The sequence below is a fragment of the Asparagus officinalis genome, chromosome 10, assembly GCF_001876935.1.
Source record: "Asparagus officinalis chromosome 10, Aspof.V1, whole genome shotgun sequence".
Taxonomy (NCBI): Eukaryota; Viridiplantae; Streptophyta; class Magnoliopsida; order Asparagales; family Asparagaceae; genus Asparagus; species Asparagus officinalis.
In genome coordinates, this window is record NC_033803.1 from 28,513,208 (window position 1) to 28,532,830 (window position 19,623).

Below are 19,623 nucleotides of genomic sequence, written 5' to 3' on the forward strand. Positions count from 1 at the left end.
CTGTAATTTTTGTTCAAAATGAACGTTTTTTGTTACTAGAGTTAAGCTGCTACTGTGCTCACGTTAGTGCTTCAAGGTGATCAAAGACAAATTTGTTGACTATGCAGCGGAATGAAAATAATACATGAGCATAATGAATGTACAGAAGTCATCATTTAGTTCAGGAACAAGCAGCAGAAAACAGTCAAACTATGCAATCATAAAAGATAGAGAGCACATGGAACCCAAAAAAAATTACAGAGTTTCTTCATTAATAAATCAATAAACCTTCCTTGACCTGATGATTCCTCCAATTATTTTCTAAACTCCCCTCAATTCACATAAGCCGTTCCAATAAGGACATGCCAGCCAGTTAACTACACTTAGGCTAAACTTGAATCAGCTTGTCTTTCTCAAAAATCCCCTGTTGATTTAGGCCCTAATATTAAACAATTCAAAACATTCTTCCTACTCTTCTACTTAAGCCCGCTGCGTTCCCGGAAAAAGTTAGAGAATACTAAATATAGAGGAAAACAAAGGTAAAATAGAGCTGCAAACAGAAGTTTTCTTTCCAGAGATAATGGTGGTGAAAAATCAACTACTCTTGCCCACATGTACACACATGCACACACATGCACACGCAAATGCTGGAGTCAAAGAAGCATGCTTCTTCAACTCAAAACTCCTACCCAAAGATTACAGCATGCTCACGCTATCGAAGACCTGAGTGGGCCATTCTTTACAGTGCCAATAAAGGACAAGAATGATGAGAATCTGTTTTAAATGACCTGTTAAGTATTATGCTGTACAAAGTTCTCTTTCTTTGAGTGTTCAAGCTGTATTTTCTTGTTAGTGACAAGACCGTCATCTGGAAAATCTCCCTGCTTTCTAGCTACATTACCATATCAATGATATTATCTTCAGGTTTTGAAGGCATAGTTGCGTAATTTCGACCCCGCCGCCCCCCCCCCCCTGAACAATCGTTCATTCAAACCGATTCCCGGTACATTTGTGAACCGATTCCCACTGATACACGAATTGGTTCCCCAAACTTGACGTACCGCATATAAGAATGTGGAGCGCAAAGTTCCTCTAAGCGTACATGCGCAAGACGCAATGCAATGTGCACGATCGAGTAAAGGGAGACGCACAATAAAACATATGAGGCAATGACTTTACTGTAACTAAATACCTATGTTAATAAAAGATGAAAGGAAATCTTTCCCAACATGAAATGTGTGACAAGAAACACAGAACAAAAAAATGAACCCCACAAAAAAGAAGCATTTAAGTATTTTGCATGAAAAAATATTCAAATGCATAATTAGTTTTCTAATTTCCCGTTTTCTACTATAACTTTGGAAGATGGTAAGCACATCCAGAAAATTTTTACGTCCACACTAACTAAACTTGCTTACCAAAGCAAACTAAACTCCGTCTAATCCAAATTTTCTAAATGGCAAATTGCATACCCGAATTCATACCACGACCCCCTACGTACCATGTACTCAGTAACCATGTTTGAAGGTTGACATATGGCGTTTCTGCTTTCTTGTTAGCGTTCAAGCTTATTTTCTTGTTAGTGTCAAGACCTTCATCTAGAAAATCTCCCTGTTTTCTAGTTACATTACCATATCAATGATATTATCTTTGGGTTTTGAAGGTTGATGAATTGTGTTTCTGCTTATCTGGTTTCTTGAAGTACTGGAGTTTCGAGTCAAGGTTTTAAATATCGATTATCGGGGATTTATCGGACGGTGAAAATTCTTATCGGATAGCGGAAATCGGGGATATATCGGGGATAAATAGTATTTATCGGAGTAATATACTAGCAAATAATAAACAAACATAAGCTTGAAAAATAATATAATGTTAGTCAAAATGGAATAATAAACTAGCAAATAATAAGATAACATCAAGAATGAAGAACCATCTACGCATCTACATAATTATTGTTTAATCATGAGATTCATAAACTAACTTACTAAGTTGATATTTAGTAGTTATGAGCCATTATCAATATCCATAAACAAACATAAGCTAATCACCAATCAACCAAGTTCCAAAAGCAACAAATAGTTCATAATTTGTAAACATTCAAAGAGCAAATCCAAAAGAAAGTAAAAGCTCTCAAATCCTACTTATCGGCCGATAAAGCCGATATTTAGAGCCTACTTATGGGCCGATAAGTACCTTTATCGTCGATAACTCGCCGATAAACCTCAAAAAACGATAACCGATTAAAAATCCTACTTATCCTAGCGGAAAGCTCCCAAATCCGATAACTCGGCGATAATATCGGATTATCGGCCGATATTTAAAACCATGGTTTCGACGTGGTTCTTCAGATTTTCATATAAATCCTTCAAATTGATTGGTTCCTGGAGAAGGGAGGTGAACATTAAAAGGAGAAAAATATGGTGAAATACAACCTCTGGGGAGAAGCGTGATGTGACATAGTTGATAACTGAAATAACCGCTGGAGAAGCATAAAGAGCATAATCTATGGGACAGATCAGGAGCTCAAGTCAACTGGAAGAAGGACCTAATTGGCATACCTACCAAAAAATATTGAGCTTTTCAGCAACTATAGAATTTGGGGGTCTTTTGAACAAATCGATGATTATCAAGAGCGGAAAAAGAAAAATACCATATACTTATTGGTTTATACATGTAATACTTATGCTGTGACATGAGTTGAAAAAAATATCCACACCATGGGATATACTCATTTGGAAGGAGGCAGTGCAGAGGAATTGCATCACACTGATGAAACATGGTCCCCAATACCAAACATTATTATCTAACCTCCAAAGTCTTTCCTAGTCCAGGTGAATGAAGCTTGCTCCTTAGTAGCATATGTTCAAATTCATGACAATAAATGTACATTCTCACCAAATAGCTCTTTATGTTACAGAAATGATTTCCCGTGTTCATACTACAATTTGACCAAGAATTTTAAACAAAACATTTGGAATTGATGCAGGCTAACAATAGGGCATATTTGGTCAAATTCCCTAATGAATCCGCATGGAGTTGTGCATCATATCCAAGATAAGTAATTTTGAGGCAAAACTGTTTAACTGAAGATGATGATGACTAGTGTTAGCAAGGGATTATTACATTAGGCGACATAATGACAAGAAGAGTAGTTTCAAAAAAAAAAAAAGCTTCCAATTTCAACTTATAGTCAAATGATTATGATGACCAACAATAGAGGTGCAGTTATGAAAAAACAAGCATCTAGGATATGTCTATTAACATTGAGCAGGAGGATTCCTAAGCTGTATAAGAGAGGCTACCAGCAGTATTCTGAAGAGCAGCAGAAATACGACAAATAGATGGAACTGCAGATGGATCCCTTGCACCAGCTCTTGCAGTCAGTAAAGTAGCATTCTTCTCTGCAGTTGCCAGAGCTTCAGCTCCAGTTGCACCATTTGCACCCATAGACTCCATAAGAGCCTGCACAGACAAAATAAATTACAGTTAAGAATTTATCATTTGACATGTGAATGTATCAGAAAAATGTAGTGCAAGAGTTGTATAATGAAGAAAAACAAGAATGATTTCCATCACATAGCATAACTAACACTAAGATTATGTGGTAAGAAATGAGGTGAACTCATCTGGCTATTTGGTTGATCTAAAACCTAATGAAGTCTTTGAGTTCAGTTAAGTGGGTTCAGTTAAGTGCAGCATCAGGTAATCATATGCAGCAAGGATCCACGACATATATGCAGCTTTGTGTAAAAGACAGATTATCATCTATGAAAAAGGCAGTTAGCTACATTCCTTGTAAAACTAAAGATAACTACTTAACAAGTTAATAACCTGTGGTGTTGATGGAAGCATGTACAAGCAGTTATCTAGACTTTGATAGAAGACAGATAATTCTTTCTCTATCAGATCTTTGGAATTCATTGAAATGCCTGCCACGGTTGTGCATGTCGGAACAATAGTTCTTGCAGAAGACTCCCGTGCAGCTAATGGTTGTTGTTCCCAGTATCCTGATGCATCCTAAGGCACATAGAAACAAGTGAGCAATTAAACTTCCAGCATAATGAAAGAAACATTAAAACATTGCAAATGATTACCCATACTAACAGGTTTAGTGCCAAAATAGTGCCCTTGATGAAATGACAAAATAACACAGGACAACATGTGCAAATAACGATGATCAGCAACATAAGTAATTTCCACCGAGACCACAACATAAGTACACTTCATTCTTAGCCAAAAATCTGTTGCGTACATACTTGCATAAATCACAGTAAACCCGTGAAACAGGTGGAAAAATAAATTCTAACAACCTTCAGGGAATGAATGCAGTCCCTGGAGCATAACTTTATAATTTACTCTACTACTGACGTCAGTGTTTTAAATGCAAAAGGCAAGATCAAGGCGATAGGGTCCTATGTTGCCTGAGGCAAGATGCACGAACAAAGGCAATTGCCTGAGTGAACCCACGCGGTAAGTATTCAAAAATTAATAAACATTACTATTAATATACAAATATCGATAAATAGCAACAAGACAAATTAATCATATCCAAAATTTCAAAGTCACAAATTTAATAAGTCATAAACCATCTAAATGAAGTAGCAACAAATATTGAATAGTAATATTAACTAGTAACTGCTAACACAAATAATTAAACAGCAAACTTTGAACTTTAAAATAAATTGTTGCATGTCCTCAAAATGATATAGGTAATGAAGTACTTTACATCAAAAAAAATCTAAAATTGATCAAGAAAAAAGAAACACAAAACTTCAATGTCAACTACAAACTTTACTTTATTGGACAGATTTTGCACTCTCAAAATTTTGAAACAGAGACAAACACCTAACGCTTTGCATCACACGCCTTAGTGAGTGCTTGAGGCGCCAAGGCTGTGTCATGGGGTGCCAAGGTGCGCTCTTGAGGCGCCAAAAGACGCTCACCTTAGTAACCTTCATCGTTTAGCAATACGCAAGGCACTAAATTACAAGATCGCATCGCCTAAGCGCCTGAGGCGCATCGCCTGTAAAACACTGACTGACGTGAAAGATTACAGGCAGCCTTGACAGAAAGCAACATTTTAATTTTCTGAAATAGATCTGTTTTAGGGATGGCATCATCCTGATTGGGTTAAGTGCAAGTCTGCAAACATTACATATTCAATGTACAAACCGCATTATTCCACCAATGGGCTTCAAAGAACTGCCAAAATGATGATACTGCAAGCATTCCATTATCTCTTGACATTGTGGTTAGGATGTTCAAAGGAAGTGGGAATGATTCAAAAAGTTCTTCAACAATAAGATGCTACTGAATTGTTCTAAAGTAGAGAGGCAGCAGATTCCTCAACTTGTTGAAGTTTTTATTTTACCATGCATTATTGAGTGTGCATGCTGGATGTCTAAGAGCATATCTGCGACGTGCATAAGAGGGGAAGTACTGGAAAATCTGAAACAAAGATTGGTGGATAACCAAGAAGAAATGCTAAAAGTTTATACATGAAATATGCAAGTATGAAAATGACAGAAAACTAGTCCATTTACAACAAGATAATTAGTCAAATTGGTGCTACATGATTCAACGATACGAAACATAAACATAAATAATTAACAAATGGCAACTTCCTAAACCATGTAAATAAACACCCTTTCACAAATGACAAATCAGACCAACATAACATCACATAATCATCTCCACGTAGGGATCATTTTCGTCATCTTCAAGAATGATACTTCATTTTTCTACACGCTATTTTTCTCAAATCTCCACGAAATTCTCTTCCGTCAGATTACCATCTTTTTTTTTGGCCAGTGGCATCTAAGTTGGAGTCCCTACGAACAATCAGCCAAAAAGGCTTATCAAATACTTCACTATCAGCCTTTGGTGGAAGCCCCACAGAACGTTAATATTAGCTTTTCTGTAGATGGTAGAAAGTCCATAATACACCTAACTTCATAATTTGCATTGGGTGGAAGATTACTGGAAACTATTTTATGTTTATTTTCTTCAGCAACACACACACATGCGCATGTGTTACATCTCTCTTAAGTTGTGAATTAACAGACTGCAAATAGGATACTTCGATAAAAATAGTACTGAATGTACTGGAGTACTATATGAAGAATAAGAACATAACTGACCATGTTAGCCCGAAGAAGGGCAGTATGAATGGATTCAAGTTCTGATCTGCGAGCATCAAACCCTTCAATCTTTTTCCATTTTTTCCTCAATGAATCTTCTGCTTCTTTCCACTCTGCACACAATTTATTCAAGCGTTGGACTTCAGACGTCAATGTACTCAAGCTTGCTTTCAACCCTGCAACTTCCCTTTCCTTGGTCCAGACGTCTAGCTACATGAAAAGAACAAAGAAAATATGAGCATACGCCATTAACAAAAAACATCTATCCACTGATGCATGTCACCATAGTATCATCTACCAAAATCATGTAGCGTACAAAACTTGGCGCTCCGAGGTCATGTAGAATATACAACTTGGACGTGCATACAATGGGAGGAGGGGGGAGGGGGCGAGAGGTGGGGAACAAGGTTACCGATAGCAGCTAGCATCCTGTAGCGGTGAGGCACAACTAAAGTTTGGGCTATAACGGAAAAATAGCGGTAAATAGCATAAAGTCAAACAGCGGTCCAATTTAAATATGTATAAATATTCAAAAAAAAATTTACAACCACCATCACTAATTAATCAATCCATTTAGTTTCATTTGAAATAATTCCCCCAAAACTATTATCATCAATACGGATTGTGAAACAATAATTACCCCCAAATCATAATTAATCAATAATACAACAATCATCACCGCTCAAACAATATTGATGCAATGATTCTCCCAAAACAATTATACCTTTTAACAATTTAAATTTTACCATAAAATCAATCACCCAACGTTTCAATGTACAAACTTGAAACTTGAACGAGTTGCTCGAAATATTACGTTCAGTTCGACGAAATAATTGTTGTAGTGTAAAGGAGGTGAGAGAAGGCTGCTAGACTTCGTGAACTGTACGCCTCGAGGGCTATTGGAATTCATCTACGGTTGGTCGTCGTCAAGGGAAGAGCCACAGAGAGGAGGCGGAGGAGTTAAGGAGAGGAGGTGGAGTTGAGCAGAGAAGGCTGAGTTGAGGAAAGAAGGCTTAATTGAGGTGAGGAGCAGGAGGTGATGGAGATGGTGAAGGGTGTAGGAGTAGGAGGCAGAGGAGAGATGGCGAGTCAAAGACGAGAGATGGAGATGATGGAGGAAGCACTGGAGTTAGGGTTTTTCTCCCTTCTCTGTGGCTGAGATTAGAAGAAGAAGAAGAAGAGAGAGAGAGAGAGAGAGAGAGAGAGGGGATAAGGGTTTTTAGAGTTAAAAAGTTAAAATGGGTCGGGATAAAGGTTTTTAGAGTTAAAAGTTAAAATGGGTCGGGTTTGGATTCGGATCGAGTAGGGAATTTAAAAACCATCCTAAGGAAAAGCGCTGTTTAGCACTTATCAGTGCTATATAGCGCTAAACAATGTTTTTTTTTTTTGCATTTTTACCTGCTATTATGAGCAAATAGCGGTTTTAACTGCTGTTGCCACAATCAGTGAAATCATAGCAGTAGGCTCCGCTACCGCTATTTTGGCCGCAATAGCACCGCTATCGGCCGCTATCTAAAACAGTGGAGGGGAAAGACAAATACATGCAAACATTGCTCTATTTTTAAGACATGCATGCACCCACCTATGCATAAAAATGGGTCATTCCACAATTTATTACTGCAAATACACGAACTATACAAATTCAACATTCGAACTTATTAAAAAAAATACTCCAACTTGTTGTCATAGTCATTCAAAATCATTAAATGTCATAGTCATTCAAAATCCTTAATATCATTATGATATTACTTCCAATCCTAGAGTAGATGGCAGCTCATAAGATCTCAATTTCCTTTTATTTTTCAAGAAGTTCATGCAAGAGGAAACAAATTACAAGGATTCGAACTCAAATCAAATGAAGGTATTAAGCTTCGCAGTGAACAGTAAGTTCTGTATGATTGACCAAATATAAGAGATAGTTGTCACCAAAACTGAGTGGAAGAGTAGGATTCATGTAGCCGACCCGCACAAATTGGGATAAAGGCTTTAATGTACAACGAATAGTAAGTTCTGTACAGGTGTCATGCTCTAATGCGCGATGAAAGATTGAGAACCTCAACATTTCACCTATTCCTTAATGAAATATGGCACTCAACGCAATTAAAGAGGCATAATTCCAGCATTCAAACATACAGACAATCTATTAAGGAATATATCATATACCCAAAAAATTTAGAAAGAACGCATTTGCATGCACACACAAAAGAAATTTGAACAGATGAAATAACACAAATTAGATATAGATCACGTTAGTAACTGTTTGATTTTCAAGGAGAACCAGTAATGTCGGTCAGATTTACCAATTGAACAAGTACTATCACCAAACAGTAGCATGGGTCAAACGAAGTACGATTGGCTGGTTACGTCCTAAACTAGTCATGAAAAATACCTCAAATTGCTTGATAGTTCCCATATTCTGTGAAGCGCCTCCGGCAGGTATTGCCTGTGATGCAATGACATCACTACTTCCATGCAAGCGTTTTATAAGCTTTTGACATAAGCGTTTAGCTTCTGCAGCTTTGTTAAGTGCATCTTCAGTAGCCACAAACTGTTGTACATGTGCTTTCTGAAAGCAAATGAAACACATGATAATATTAACTGAAAAGGTATAGAAGATTGTGAACTGCAGCTGTTGTTCAAAAGCAACTGATTTAACAGGACATTTATGAACAGTCTTAAGAGAGCCAAACATCTAGCATGTGACAAGAATCATTTACTAAACCCAAATTTCTTACTGTTCACGGTTCAGCTTATCTATTATTCCTTCCAGAATTATTTGTAATTTGATACTGTTTCTAATCATAGTGGGGATTTCGTAATATTCTATCCATAGTCGTCACAATTCTTCTCTATCTCTGGATTCGGTAATTCTCACTTTTCCTGGCTGATCAAAATCTAGATTTATAGACACATAAATCATAGAGAGCTTATTGCTTAGCAGAAAGTATTGCAGAGAACCAACAGTAGCTGCAAGAAGAATTGGTTACCTGTCTTTCTAGAAGCTGATTATAAGTTCCCTTTGTGGAGAGATCTGCTCCTGCCTTCCCATTACCATACACTTGATACGGTAAGGGTGAGATTGCGTCTGGAGATGCAGCATCTACGACTCGATCATTCTCGTACTTATATCTAAATAAATAATGTAAAATTTTCTGTTAACTAGACGAGTAAGATGATCGATAATAACTGAACATACGCTAAAATGGCTTCGAGAATAAGCTACAGGCCATACTGGAATATTGGTAAGTTATAAAGCATGTTATGTCTAGGGGTGTACTGTGTAGACCACGACATCTTTTTGTTGTGGGAAGTGTCCTACTATCAGAGTCTAACAAAGCATTAAGCTCGACTATCATGTCCACAATAAACAAGTATTGTGAAACTAACTAAAGAAAAACCAAAGGAAAAGGCCAAATTGTTCTATTAATGTATGGACCTGTTCTTGGTTGTAGATATGAAAATTAAAGATTTTGTAACACTGTTTTTGTCACACAGATGCCATAGAGACCAGCTTTGTTCGAGTCATGTCTCATAGGGTCTAAAAGTGAGATAAAGCAAAAGCAATATTTTTAGGTTATTAGTGCCCAAGTGACCTTCTAGAAAGACTGTAGCAAGCATGATATGACTAAACAATAAATATTGATATTTTTAAAGCATGATGAATATAATGGTCAGTCGGTAGATTGCATTGACACTATGAATGAACTTGCTAGAGGGATTTAAATCTAGAACCAAATAAAGAGGGGAAAATGAGGGGGAGAGTAAGAATTCAGTATGAAAACATGATTATAAAGATGAAAAAAATTAAAATAATTGATACCTTAAAAGTTCTGCATCAGCTCTGATATCAATCTTTTCAGATTCTCTGTGAATAAGTGAACTAACGCGTGAAGTGTATAAAGAAATTGACTGAAGTAAAAGGGATGGATTTCGTAGAGCATCAATTGCTACCACTTTAACATCCTCTGGCAATTCACTATACAACTCAATACCTAATTTAGCTGCTTCTAACTGAGAATTCAAGTTGATACCATTTCCTTCATATGCAGGAAAAGTGCTTCTTATTCTTTCAATCATTTGTGCAGCAAGAACTTCACATGCCGTACGAATATTTCTTTCGCTCGAGGTCTCGACAAGAATAATATCATCAGATGTCTTGTTTCCCTTAACTGTTGAGTAAACAGCCTCTTTTTCACCAATAATATGGTGGTCATCTACTACATCACCATCACTGCTTCCTGTGCTCAACCTTCGAATATCCCTTGCTTGGTTAACATACTGATGTAGACGCCTTTGGTACTCGGCAAAAATCTTAGCAGCTTCATCACATTGTTGATCGTATGCCTCCAACATCACCTGCTTGTGCCTAAAGCGTTAAAAGAAATATTCAGCAACAAAACTAAGTGTTAAGGGAAAACTCATAAAGCATATCAAGGGGTCACCAATAGCCTACTGCTGCTAGACAAATATGCAAATGTTGATATTATCACAAAACCAGTGTGATTCATAATCTTATGTCCTTTACTCCCATGAAAATAGTCATGTGGGAGGAGCACAAGAAGTTACATAAACCATATATGTCGCACTACATTTCATTATATGCCGACAGATTCACAAAGCATTGCATTATGCAGGCAGGTCTAGGATAGAGTTTCAGGCCTTAAACAAGTTTTACATGGAAATACGATATGGGCATCGAATTTGGTGTCTTTCCGACATGATAACATTCAGAAACAAACATCTGAATACCATATAGACTTACAGTAAAATAGAAGTACTTACGTATGTAACTGGTAACTCTATGTATCAGTAGACTCATACATGCGAACTACGTTTCCACGTGACACTATACTTACAGTTATAATAGCAACAAAAAAACATTTAAGACATTATATCTATAGACTAGGATTACTTTATGACACTTCACCTATTCTCGCTCAACCATCACAGTAAAATCATGTGACACTGATTTTGGTGTTTGAAAAGGATGAAAAAAGATTGAGAAACTTAATTAGCATTAACAAGTGTAGAACTTTTAAAGGACCATCTAATACAAGTATATTCTCAAAATTTATGACATTAATTTCAAATATAGAAATTTATAAACAAAAACTGCTGAATTAAGAACTATGAAGAGTTCATTTAGATAAGAGTTATATTCAATAAGATTTTCCATTACTTCCCAAGGTAAATAGATCATTCTTTATTTATAATACTTGTTTCTTGGCATTTATATGGAAATTTCTAATTTAGCTTAAAGTTTTTGTTGTGGTTTAATTTTGATGCATATGCAAATAAGGATATCACATGTTCATTCTCTTGTTGGCCGCTAATTAGGTATTTAAACAAAATCATAACACAACCTTAAACATGAGAGCCGGCATGAAGCAATCCTTCTCTAGCAAGCATACAAACGATGGCGGGAGTTCAAATGTTAGGCAGTCTGTAATATGTATTTACATTATAAGAATTGGTAGCTACTATACTTTTGCATCCTCATTGGGCACGAATCGTATACATTGCTATGTATTTCTGTAAGCATTTTAGATCTTAAAATCCTTTTTCCTTTCATAATTTTATGTTTCTTTGATATTCAATTTCAACATGTACTATTGCATATGCTACTATCTGCTACGTATAACATAGAACAAATAGCATTCCATAACATAGAAAGGGAAAATTGATGAAGCATACTCTCTACTTAGGGACAAATAGCATTCCATAACATAGAAAGGGAAAATTGATGAAGCATACTCTCTACTTAGGGAGAAAGAGTAAAAGATGTTTGAGGAAACTTCCTCATATGGACACTGTAGCGTTTAATTACCTGCTTCATTCATGGAGATCAACTTTGCCTAAAACATTATTATGTCTATACCTTATAGGGATATATTATATTATACTTAAAAAATTATGAGTTTAGATAAATCTTTCCATGGTCAATATTGCCATTGGCCCTTTTCTATATTGCATTGAGATCCTATCCTAATTAATAGAATCCTTTTGGATATTGCATAGTGATCCTATCCTAATTAATAGAAATATCTTTATTTTAATAAGTTTTATTTGGTGGTACCAAGTGTTCGTGTACAACTATTACTTGTAACCAATTTATTGATAACGTTTTGTTAAAGTTCCTATAAATTAGATGTAAGGAGGCTATGATAACTGTTTATTTAAAGATAGTTTGATTTGGAATTAGATAAGGTATTCAATACTTGGATTCTAGACAAAAGCACAAACAGTTGTAGAAGGCTGTCATTGCAACACTTTTTCATTTCTACAATCTATTATATATAATAGCTATGAGCACTCTCTAATATGTTTAATTTGTTTAATAGAAAACTTTGAATTAAAGAGGTATTTGTACACCATTTAAGAACAATCATAATACATGATTACTAATAAGGAAAGGTTAGACGAAGTCTAACAAATATGGAGCAAGACAGTAAGAAAAAAGTATAAGGAACATGATAGTACCAACTTGTTAAAGGAATGACCCTAAAGAGAGAGAAATGACTCATGTAGCATTCTTGCTTTGTTGATGTCATGTTGTTATTGTTGTAAGCTGTAACTATAAAATTAAAGGAACATAATGTAGACTATCTCATTTTTATTTTTAATGTAGACTATCTCATTCTAGGATATGAAGAACACCAAAGTTATAATAAAATAATCATCATTGTTTGGTCACTTGCACTTTCACTATGTTATGGATATCTCCAAGCATGTATACAAAAATTCAGCTGAAGGTCAGCAACGTCTGTCCACAAGAATTTTCATATGGCTATGAACAGAACTCAGAGAACTACTCGAGAAGAGTCTGCAACTAGAATTGAATTGACATATAACTATTTATTAGAAGAAACTATCCATAAAAAGCCCCTTCAAATAAATCAGAATTATTATTCAAAAGCAGACCAAAACAAAACAAAACAAGTAATATTACTAAAACACAAAACAGAGCTCAATTTTTCCTTGATATGAACCTTTGTCTTATGCACGCCATCCTTCCATTTGCAGAAATTTTGGTAGGAAAGGTCTTCAAATATTTAAGACCACCAATTTAGAGGGTCGGGACCAGAATTATAACAAAGCATGAAATTAGCAAATAATGGTGATTTTACCTATGAATGATATAACATTGGAGTTCCAGGCAAACATAATCACTCTTATGTAGATGAGTCCTCATGTCATTAAAATGAGTCCTCAAATCATTGAAATTTCCATTGATCCTTCAATTCTTAATTTATTTTAAAATTAGTCCCTAAAATCATTAAAATTGCTAATAGGTCCATACTTCTTATAAGTTGTTTCAAATTAATCTCTCTAATTGATACTCCCACTCTTGATTGAAGGGAATGATTTTCAAAAATAAGTTGAGAATTGAGCCAATAGCAATTTCAATGATTCGAGAGACTAATTTCAAAATAACTTAAGAATCGAAGGACCGAATAGCAATTTCAATTATTTGAGGGATCATTTCAAAATATGAAAGATTTAAAGGACTAATACGGGGAAAACACAATTAAAAAATCATCTTTTAATAACTAAGGGGGAAAATTCATATTATTATAATCTAACAAGTCATATATTGAGGAATGAAATTTTTATACATATGACAACACGTTTTAAATTGACAATCACATATATTTATATATTAGTATTTTATATTATTTTATTGAACTAGCAAACAAGTGATATTGTTTATTTATCATTTTTCTTCAAATTCTTTATTGTGTCATCCTAACCAAACATCAAAAAAATCCTATTTTTCTTTCTTTTCCTTCCCTCTTTCTTCTTTTCCTTTCTTTTTCTTTACTTTCATTTACATTTAAACGAAGCATAGGCTTACTGATTCTTCGCCGTCATATTTGTCATCGTACTTTTTTAGGGATTTGACTTTGATTTTACAGTTAGAAGACGCTATTCTGGTCCATTTATAATTATTTTTGGAGTCTAAACATCTTGGAAGGGATCTTGAATACTAATTTCTTATTGTGAATATAAGTGATTGTTCCTTTGTATATACTGTAAATATAGTTATGTTTCAAATATAGTTATGTTTCAAGTGTCTAGAAGGGATCTTGAATACTAATTTCTTATTGTCAAAATAAGTCTTATGTTGTTTGCCCTCAACCTTCCATTGCTTTCTTTTACACATGTAAACGGTTGTTTCAGAAATAATATCAAACTGCTGCCCTCTATATATTTCAATGGCAGGCACAGAATATGTGCAAATACACTTACAGATATTTTTCTCTTCTTTGATTTTTTTATAAATTTTGTTTTGCACAATTTGATGGGAATAAGTGTCTTAGGACTATTTGCAAATGTGATTTATTAGCCACATCTTGATTTATTAGCAGTGGCAGACTGTACATGTGCAATCCTAGATCTACTTTTTATCAAGCTGTTTACGATAATATACAGCTTTGTTGCAATTCTAGTAATAATCTAAAACAAGTACATCCACATGCACACACGTGCACTGTACTAATCTTGAGAAAATTCACTATTTCATATGAACTTATTAATATCAAGCTGATGTTGTGTGTTATAATAAAGAAATACACCTCATAGAAACAATCAAGATACCTGACCACGTGCAACGCACATGCGTACAACCTAGTAAATATATAAACATCAGTAAACTTGTCAAATTAGATTTATACCGCGATCAACCTGTATCAGCCAAGTTTTTCCCCCTTCGTAAATTTTACCAATCTTTTATAACATGATCTTTTGTTTTAATCGTTTAAAAATTTTAATGCACAACCAACTTTCTTAGAGACACGATCTCTTTCCAAGGATGTTGCTCACCACTTTATCGATAAAAAAAGAACCATTAACTTTATATCATCTTCTTTCATCCATATTCCATTTTCCGCTGTGTTATCTATCCTCAAAAAAAAAAAATTCTTCATCGCCTTTCAAGCTCCATTATTTAGTCATTGATATCTTACATATATTTTATCTTCCTCAATACATTTTGCATAATACAGATGTAAACAACATTAGCTAAGTTATTTAGCTAAGTTATCTAGCAAAGTTCTAACAAATGTAGAATTATCAGTAGTTGGTTTATAATTTCGCATGCTTTTTAATCAAATGACATGTTTTCTTTTGAATACCAATGCCCACACAGGTGTCTTATGCTAACACACGCGCACACACAATATATGTATGGTAATGTCACAAATGAATCTAAGGTCATACTTTACTTATTATTTATCAATTGCCCTTTAAGATAGCTAGCTAAGTCACCTATTAGACATGATGTTGAGGTGTGCTATTGATAACTTCTCCTCTTAGTAGTCCTTAAAGTAATTCATCTTGAACTTCTAACATTGTCATTTAAACTTTATTACGGTGTAGGAGCATCAACTACAAGGTTGCTGATAGCGGATCGTGGCGCGTCGCGGCGAGGTACCGCTAAGGCTATATCGGGCTATTGCGGCGAAATCGCGGCAAATAGCGCACAGTCAAATAGCAGTCAAATTTAAATATATTTAAATATCCTAAATAATAAGAAAATTCATAAAAAAATCTAAAAATTCAATTAGTTGTAAATTTCTTGTATTATCAATAAATAACAATTAATAAGCTTATTGTATGAATGAAACTATGAAGAAATTCAAGAAATATAGCATCATAATATGTGTGATAGCGGGTTTAGCCGCTTTTAACAACAAAAATCCGCTTTTAACCGCGAAAATCCGCTTTTAACCGCGAAACCCGCTTTTAACCCGCTAAAATCCGCTTTTACGCGCTATTCGAATGAATAGCGGATTTTCCCGCTTAAGCCAGCCGCGAAACCCCAATGTGTAACGCTGAAGGGCCGCGACCGCTATTCGCGCCGCTATAGCCCCGTTATTTGTCGCTATTTACAACACTGATCAACTATATGGATAATTTTACCTATGCAAGACAAGGACTGCTCTATTGTCTGTTCATCATACAACAAGAACATGTTCTTGTATAGTTTCATTTATGCTTATTCCTATAGTACTTCTATGTTTCTTTTCCCTGTATACTCCGACACGTAACAGATTGATTTTCTGTATTAAAAAAATCATTAATATGCTCCTCTACTAATTAGCCAATTAGTTTCATCCATTTTCCTGAACATAGATTATTAATAATAAGTAGTACTGGCAGTACAAACCTAAGAAAAGAAGAGTGATATTTCCATAGAATAATTAACAAGTGCAACTCACAAAATTATCATATAGTTTAAAGACCACATACTCTTTCCCAAAAGCAAGCACGAGTATTTTTAGTTCATTTCACTAATTCAGCTAGAAGTAAAAAAGCAAATTTGAAAGTTAAGACTTGTATCAACTCTGCTCATACTTCATCAAACATCAAACTGACTAAAGAATCACTCTTTATTTTCCCCTCCTTTTTCCCAATATGCATCAATTCCAATTGATTAAAATTTAAAGTAACATTTTGCAAGACTTCACTTTAGCAGCTAAGTCAGCACATCGCCTAGGAAAAAACAATAATTCCCTCAAGTACCATTCCAATCAAATACCTGGCATTGGCCCCATCATCGCTTATTTTTTTCCCACTAGTATCCAAAAGTATATTTATAGTAAAATTTCACTAATGCAGCTAGAACTAAAGAGCAAATTTGACTGTTAAACTTGATTCAACTCTGTTAATACCTCATAAAACATCAAACTGACTTAAATAATCACTCTTTATGTATCAATTTCGCTTTTCTTTTCTTTTGTCTTTGGAGGAAATTTATGTATCAACTTCATGAATCAGCAATCAAATACCTGGCGTGCCGATCCATCAGATAATCCTCTTCCGATCGTCCTCCTCCCTCGCAAGCTCGGCCATCTTTCCCCTCACATCCTCCTCGTCCTCCTCACCAAAACCCTCATCCTCCGGCCTCTTCCTCTGCCACATCTCTCTCCTCGCGCCTCCGAGGACCTCCTCGTCCCCTTCGCCCCATGAATCACAATGTTCCTTCTAACAGTCGCCACCGTCTTCTCCGATCGAACCCTGCCGAGGAGGAACGACCAGATCGGGATCATGTTCCCTCTGCAGATCTTGCGGATTTGGTCGGGGGTTGGGAGAGGGGACGGGTAGTTCATCTCCTTCTGGAGCCATTCGATGATGGCTTCGGGTTTTGGGGATTGCATTGCTGATGGAAACCCTAGAAAAAGAGGGGGTTTTGGGGTTTCTGGAAACCCTAACCCTAATGCGTAGATCTGAACGGAGAAAGGAGAGGAGTGAGGAGAAAGTTTTCGAAACGATGAGCAGGCGGCAGCCGGCCGAGAGAGACTGAAGAGTAACAGACGAAAGTCCAGTAATTATAAAAATATACTTATCCAGTTCTGCTGCGACGAAAGACTTGCTGTATGGTAACGAGACGGGTTAAGGATTGTTAATAGTAGTTAGCACGAGCATACCTACACAACTACGTGTATGTTATATTTGTACCATATAATATGATATTACATTATATTTTTTATAAGAAATATACTATATTATATTAGATAAAATATATTATTATAATTACTATAATATATTATTGAAAGTATATACAATACAATTAATTAACTATTAAGGTTATGGATAACGGATAGCGTCGTATAGCGGTGAGACATCGCTAAGGTTATTGCGGCAAAATAACGGTAAAAAGCGCAAAGTCAAATAACGGTCTAATTCAGTTATTTATAAATATTAAAAAATAAAAGAATTAAAGAAAATTCTAGAAAATCTAAAAGTGCATTTGATGATTTAAAGAGATCCTAAACATGAAATAGATATGCAACTGTCACATAACACCGAAGACGACTGAAGGAGTCAGAGAGTCGTCGTCTTCGAGAATGAGCTAAGCGGTGAGAGAACTGCACTAGGAGGAGTTCACGACAAGAGGATGTGAGAGGAAGTGCTGAGGGAGGTGCCAGAGGCTATGGGAGGTGGCGGGAGTACGGATGTGAGAGGAAGTGCTGAGGGAGGTGCCAGAGGCTATGGGAGGCGGCAGGAGTACGTGGGAAATTAGGGGAGGCGGTGGGATGTAGTGGTTGCGGGTCAGTTTTGATTTTTAAAAAATAAACCTCAAACAACTTTTAAATAGCGGTCAAAAACCGGATTTGCAATCCCCCACTATTCACGCTATGGTGCTATTGGCCGCTTTTGTAAGCGAAAAATGCATATTCCGCAATATGTCACCGCTATTGGACGATAGCATAGTAGGAAGGGACCGCTAACGCTATTCGTGCCGCTATTGTGGGGCGATTTACCACTATTTTATAACAGTGTTAACTATTAATATTATAATGTAAAATATTATATGATTTTACTATAAAATTTATAATAATTAATTGAATGTATTATATCATATTAGATTATAGTATAAACATTTTAATATATATCATATTTACTATAATATCTTAATAGAATATAATAGTAATGACTAATATAATATACATATGGTATAATACTGTTATAGGCTGCAAAATAGCCAAGTGTTAATCTCTGTTGGGGAGCCGACATGTGTCCCACTCTATGCCTAATCAGATTACTCCTGCAACCAATAACTTGAGTCGTTCCTGCAGCCGACTCCATAAGCGAACAACTTTCGTGGCTGACTCGAAAGGCGAAACTTGTCGGCCTATTCTCCAGGTCGAGCCCTCAAGACTCCATAATCGACCTGTTATTTCGGCCGACAACTTGCGTAACCGGCTAAAAAGTCGGTGTTTGTCGGCATTCAACTAGACAACTAGAGAGGCGGTGTGTCCTCGAATCCCCTGCTGACAACCAACTATCCTCGCTTTACGTATGCTATCAGAGTCATCATTGTTCTAGCCCCCACAGTCTTCATAACTCATCAGATCCAGTCAGCACCAAGCAACTGTTGTCGCCCTCACACTAATTGCTTAGATGACTCAACTTTGCCTACGGCTGACACCTGTATAGACACCTGCTGCGTTAGCTGTTTGCATGAACTCATCCACAGTGACCTTCATGCCCTTCCGATCTACTATAAAAGGGAGTTGCACTACATGAGGTAATTTTCTCTACTTTCTTGCAACTCTGAACAATTCTTCTCACTATTTCTCTTATATTTTCCCACTCAAGTTCAAACATTGACTTGATCATCGGAGGAACAATCGGAGAACCTAACTCCATCCTCTCATGAGTTCTTCGTGTACAAGGAAGAATAGCGATCTACATAGCTAGACATCTAAAGGAGTTTGAGGACCCTAACTCTAATCCACAAATAAACCCCCTATTTGATAACTAGCATCAACAGTTTAGCGCTCAGCGTAGAGCCTGTCATCCCTCTTCATATAAGATGTCTGGTTCTGAGAGTCCTTGTCGAACTTTCGACCCACGCCCTGAAGAATCACGTACGGGCTATGTCACTCAGGACTAGTTGGAAGAATTAACACAGAGGATGTGACGCCCCTGTTTTAACACTTGGTTGCAGTCCAATGTGAACCCAGAGATATCAAACCTGCCATGCACCTCCACTGTA

General features: G+C 36.0%; 1 protein-coding gene across 1 annotated transcript in view; it reads right to left on the reverse strand.

Annotated features, from left to right (window-relative positions):
- The window catches only part of LOC109824983 (AUGMIN subunit 5), a 29,851-nt gene extending 12,383 nt beyond the window's left edge, over window positions 1-17,468 (reverse strand). The window contains 9 exon segments of the mRNA XM_020391634.1: window positions 3,282-3,441; window positions 3,811-3,996; window positions 6,120-6,329; window positions 8,509-8,685; window positions 9,107-9,248; window positions 9,940-10,485; window positions 16,660-16,680; window positions 16,930-16,990; window positions 16,993-17,468. Of these exon segments, the coding sequence (XP_020247223.1) occupies window positions 3,282-3,441; window positions 3,811-3,996; window positions 6,120-6,329; window positions 8,509-8,685; window positions 9,107-9,248; window positions 9,940-10,485; window positions 16,660-16,680; window positions 16,930-16,990; window positions 16,993-17,278 (1,789 nt within the window). The 5' untranslated portion in view covers window positions 17,279-17,468.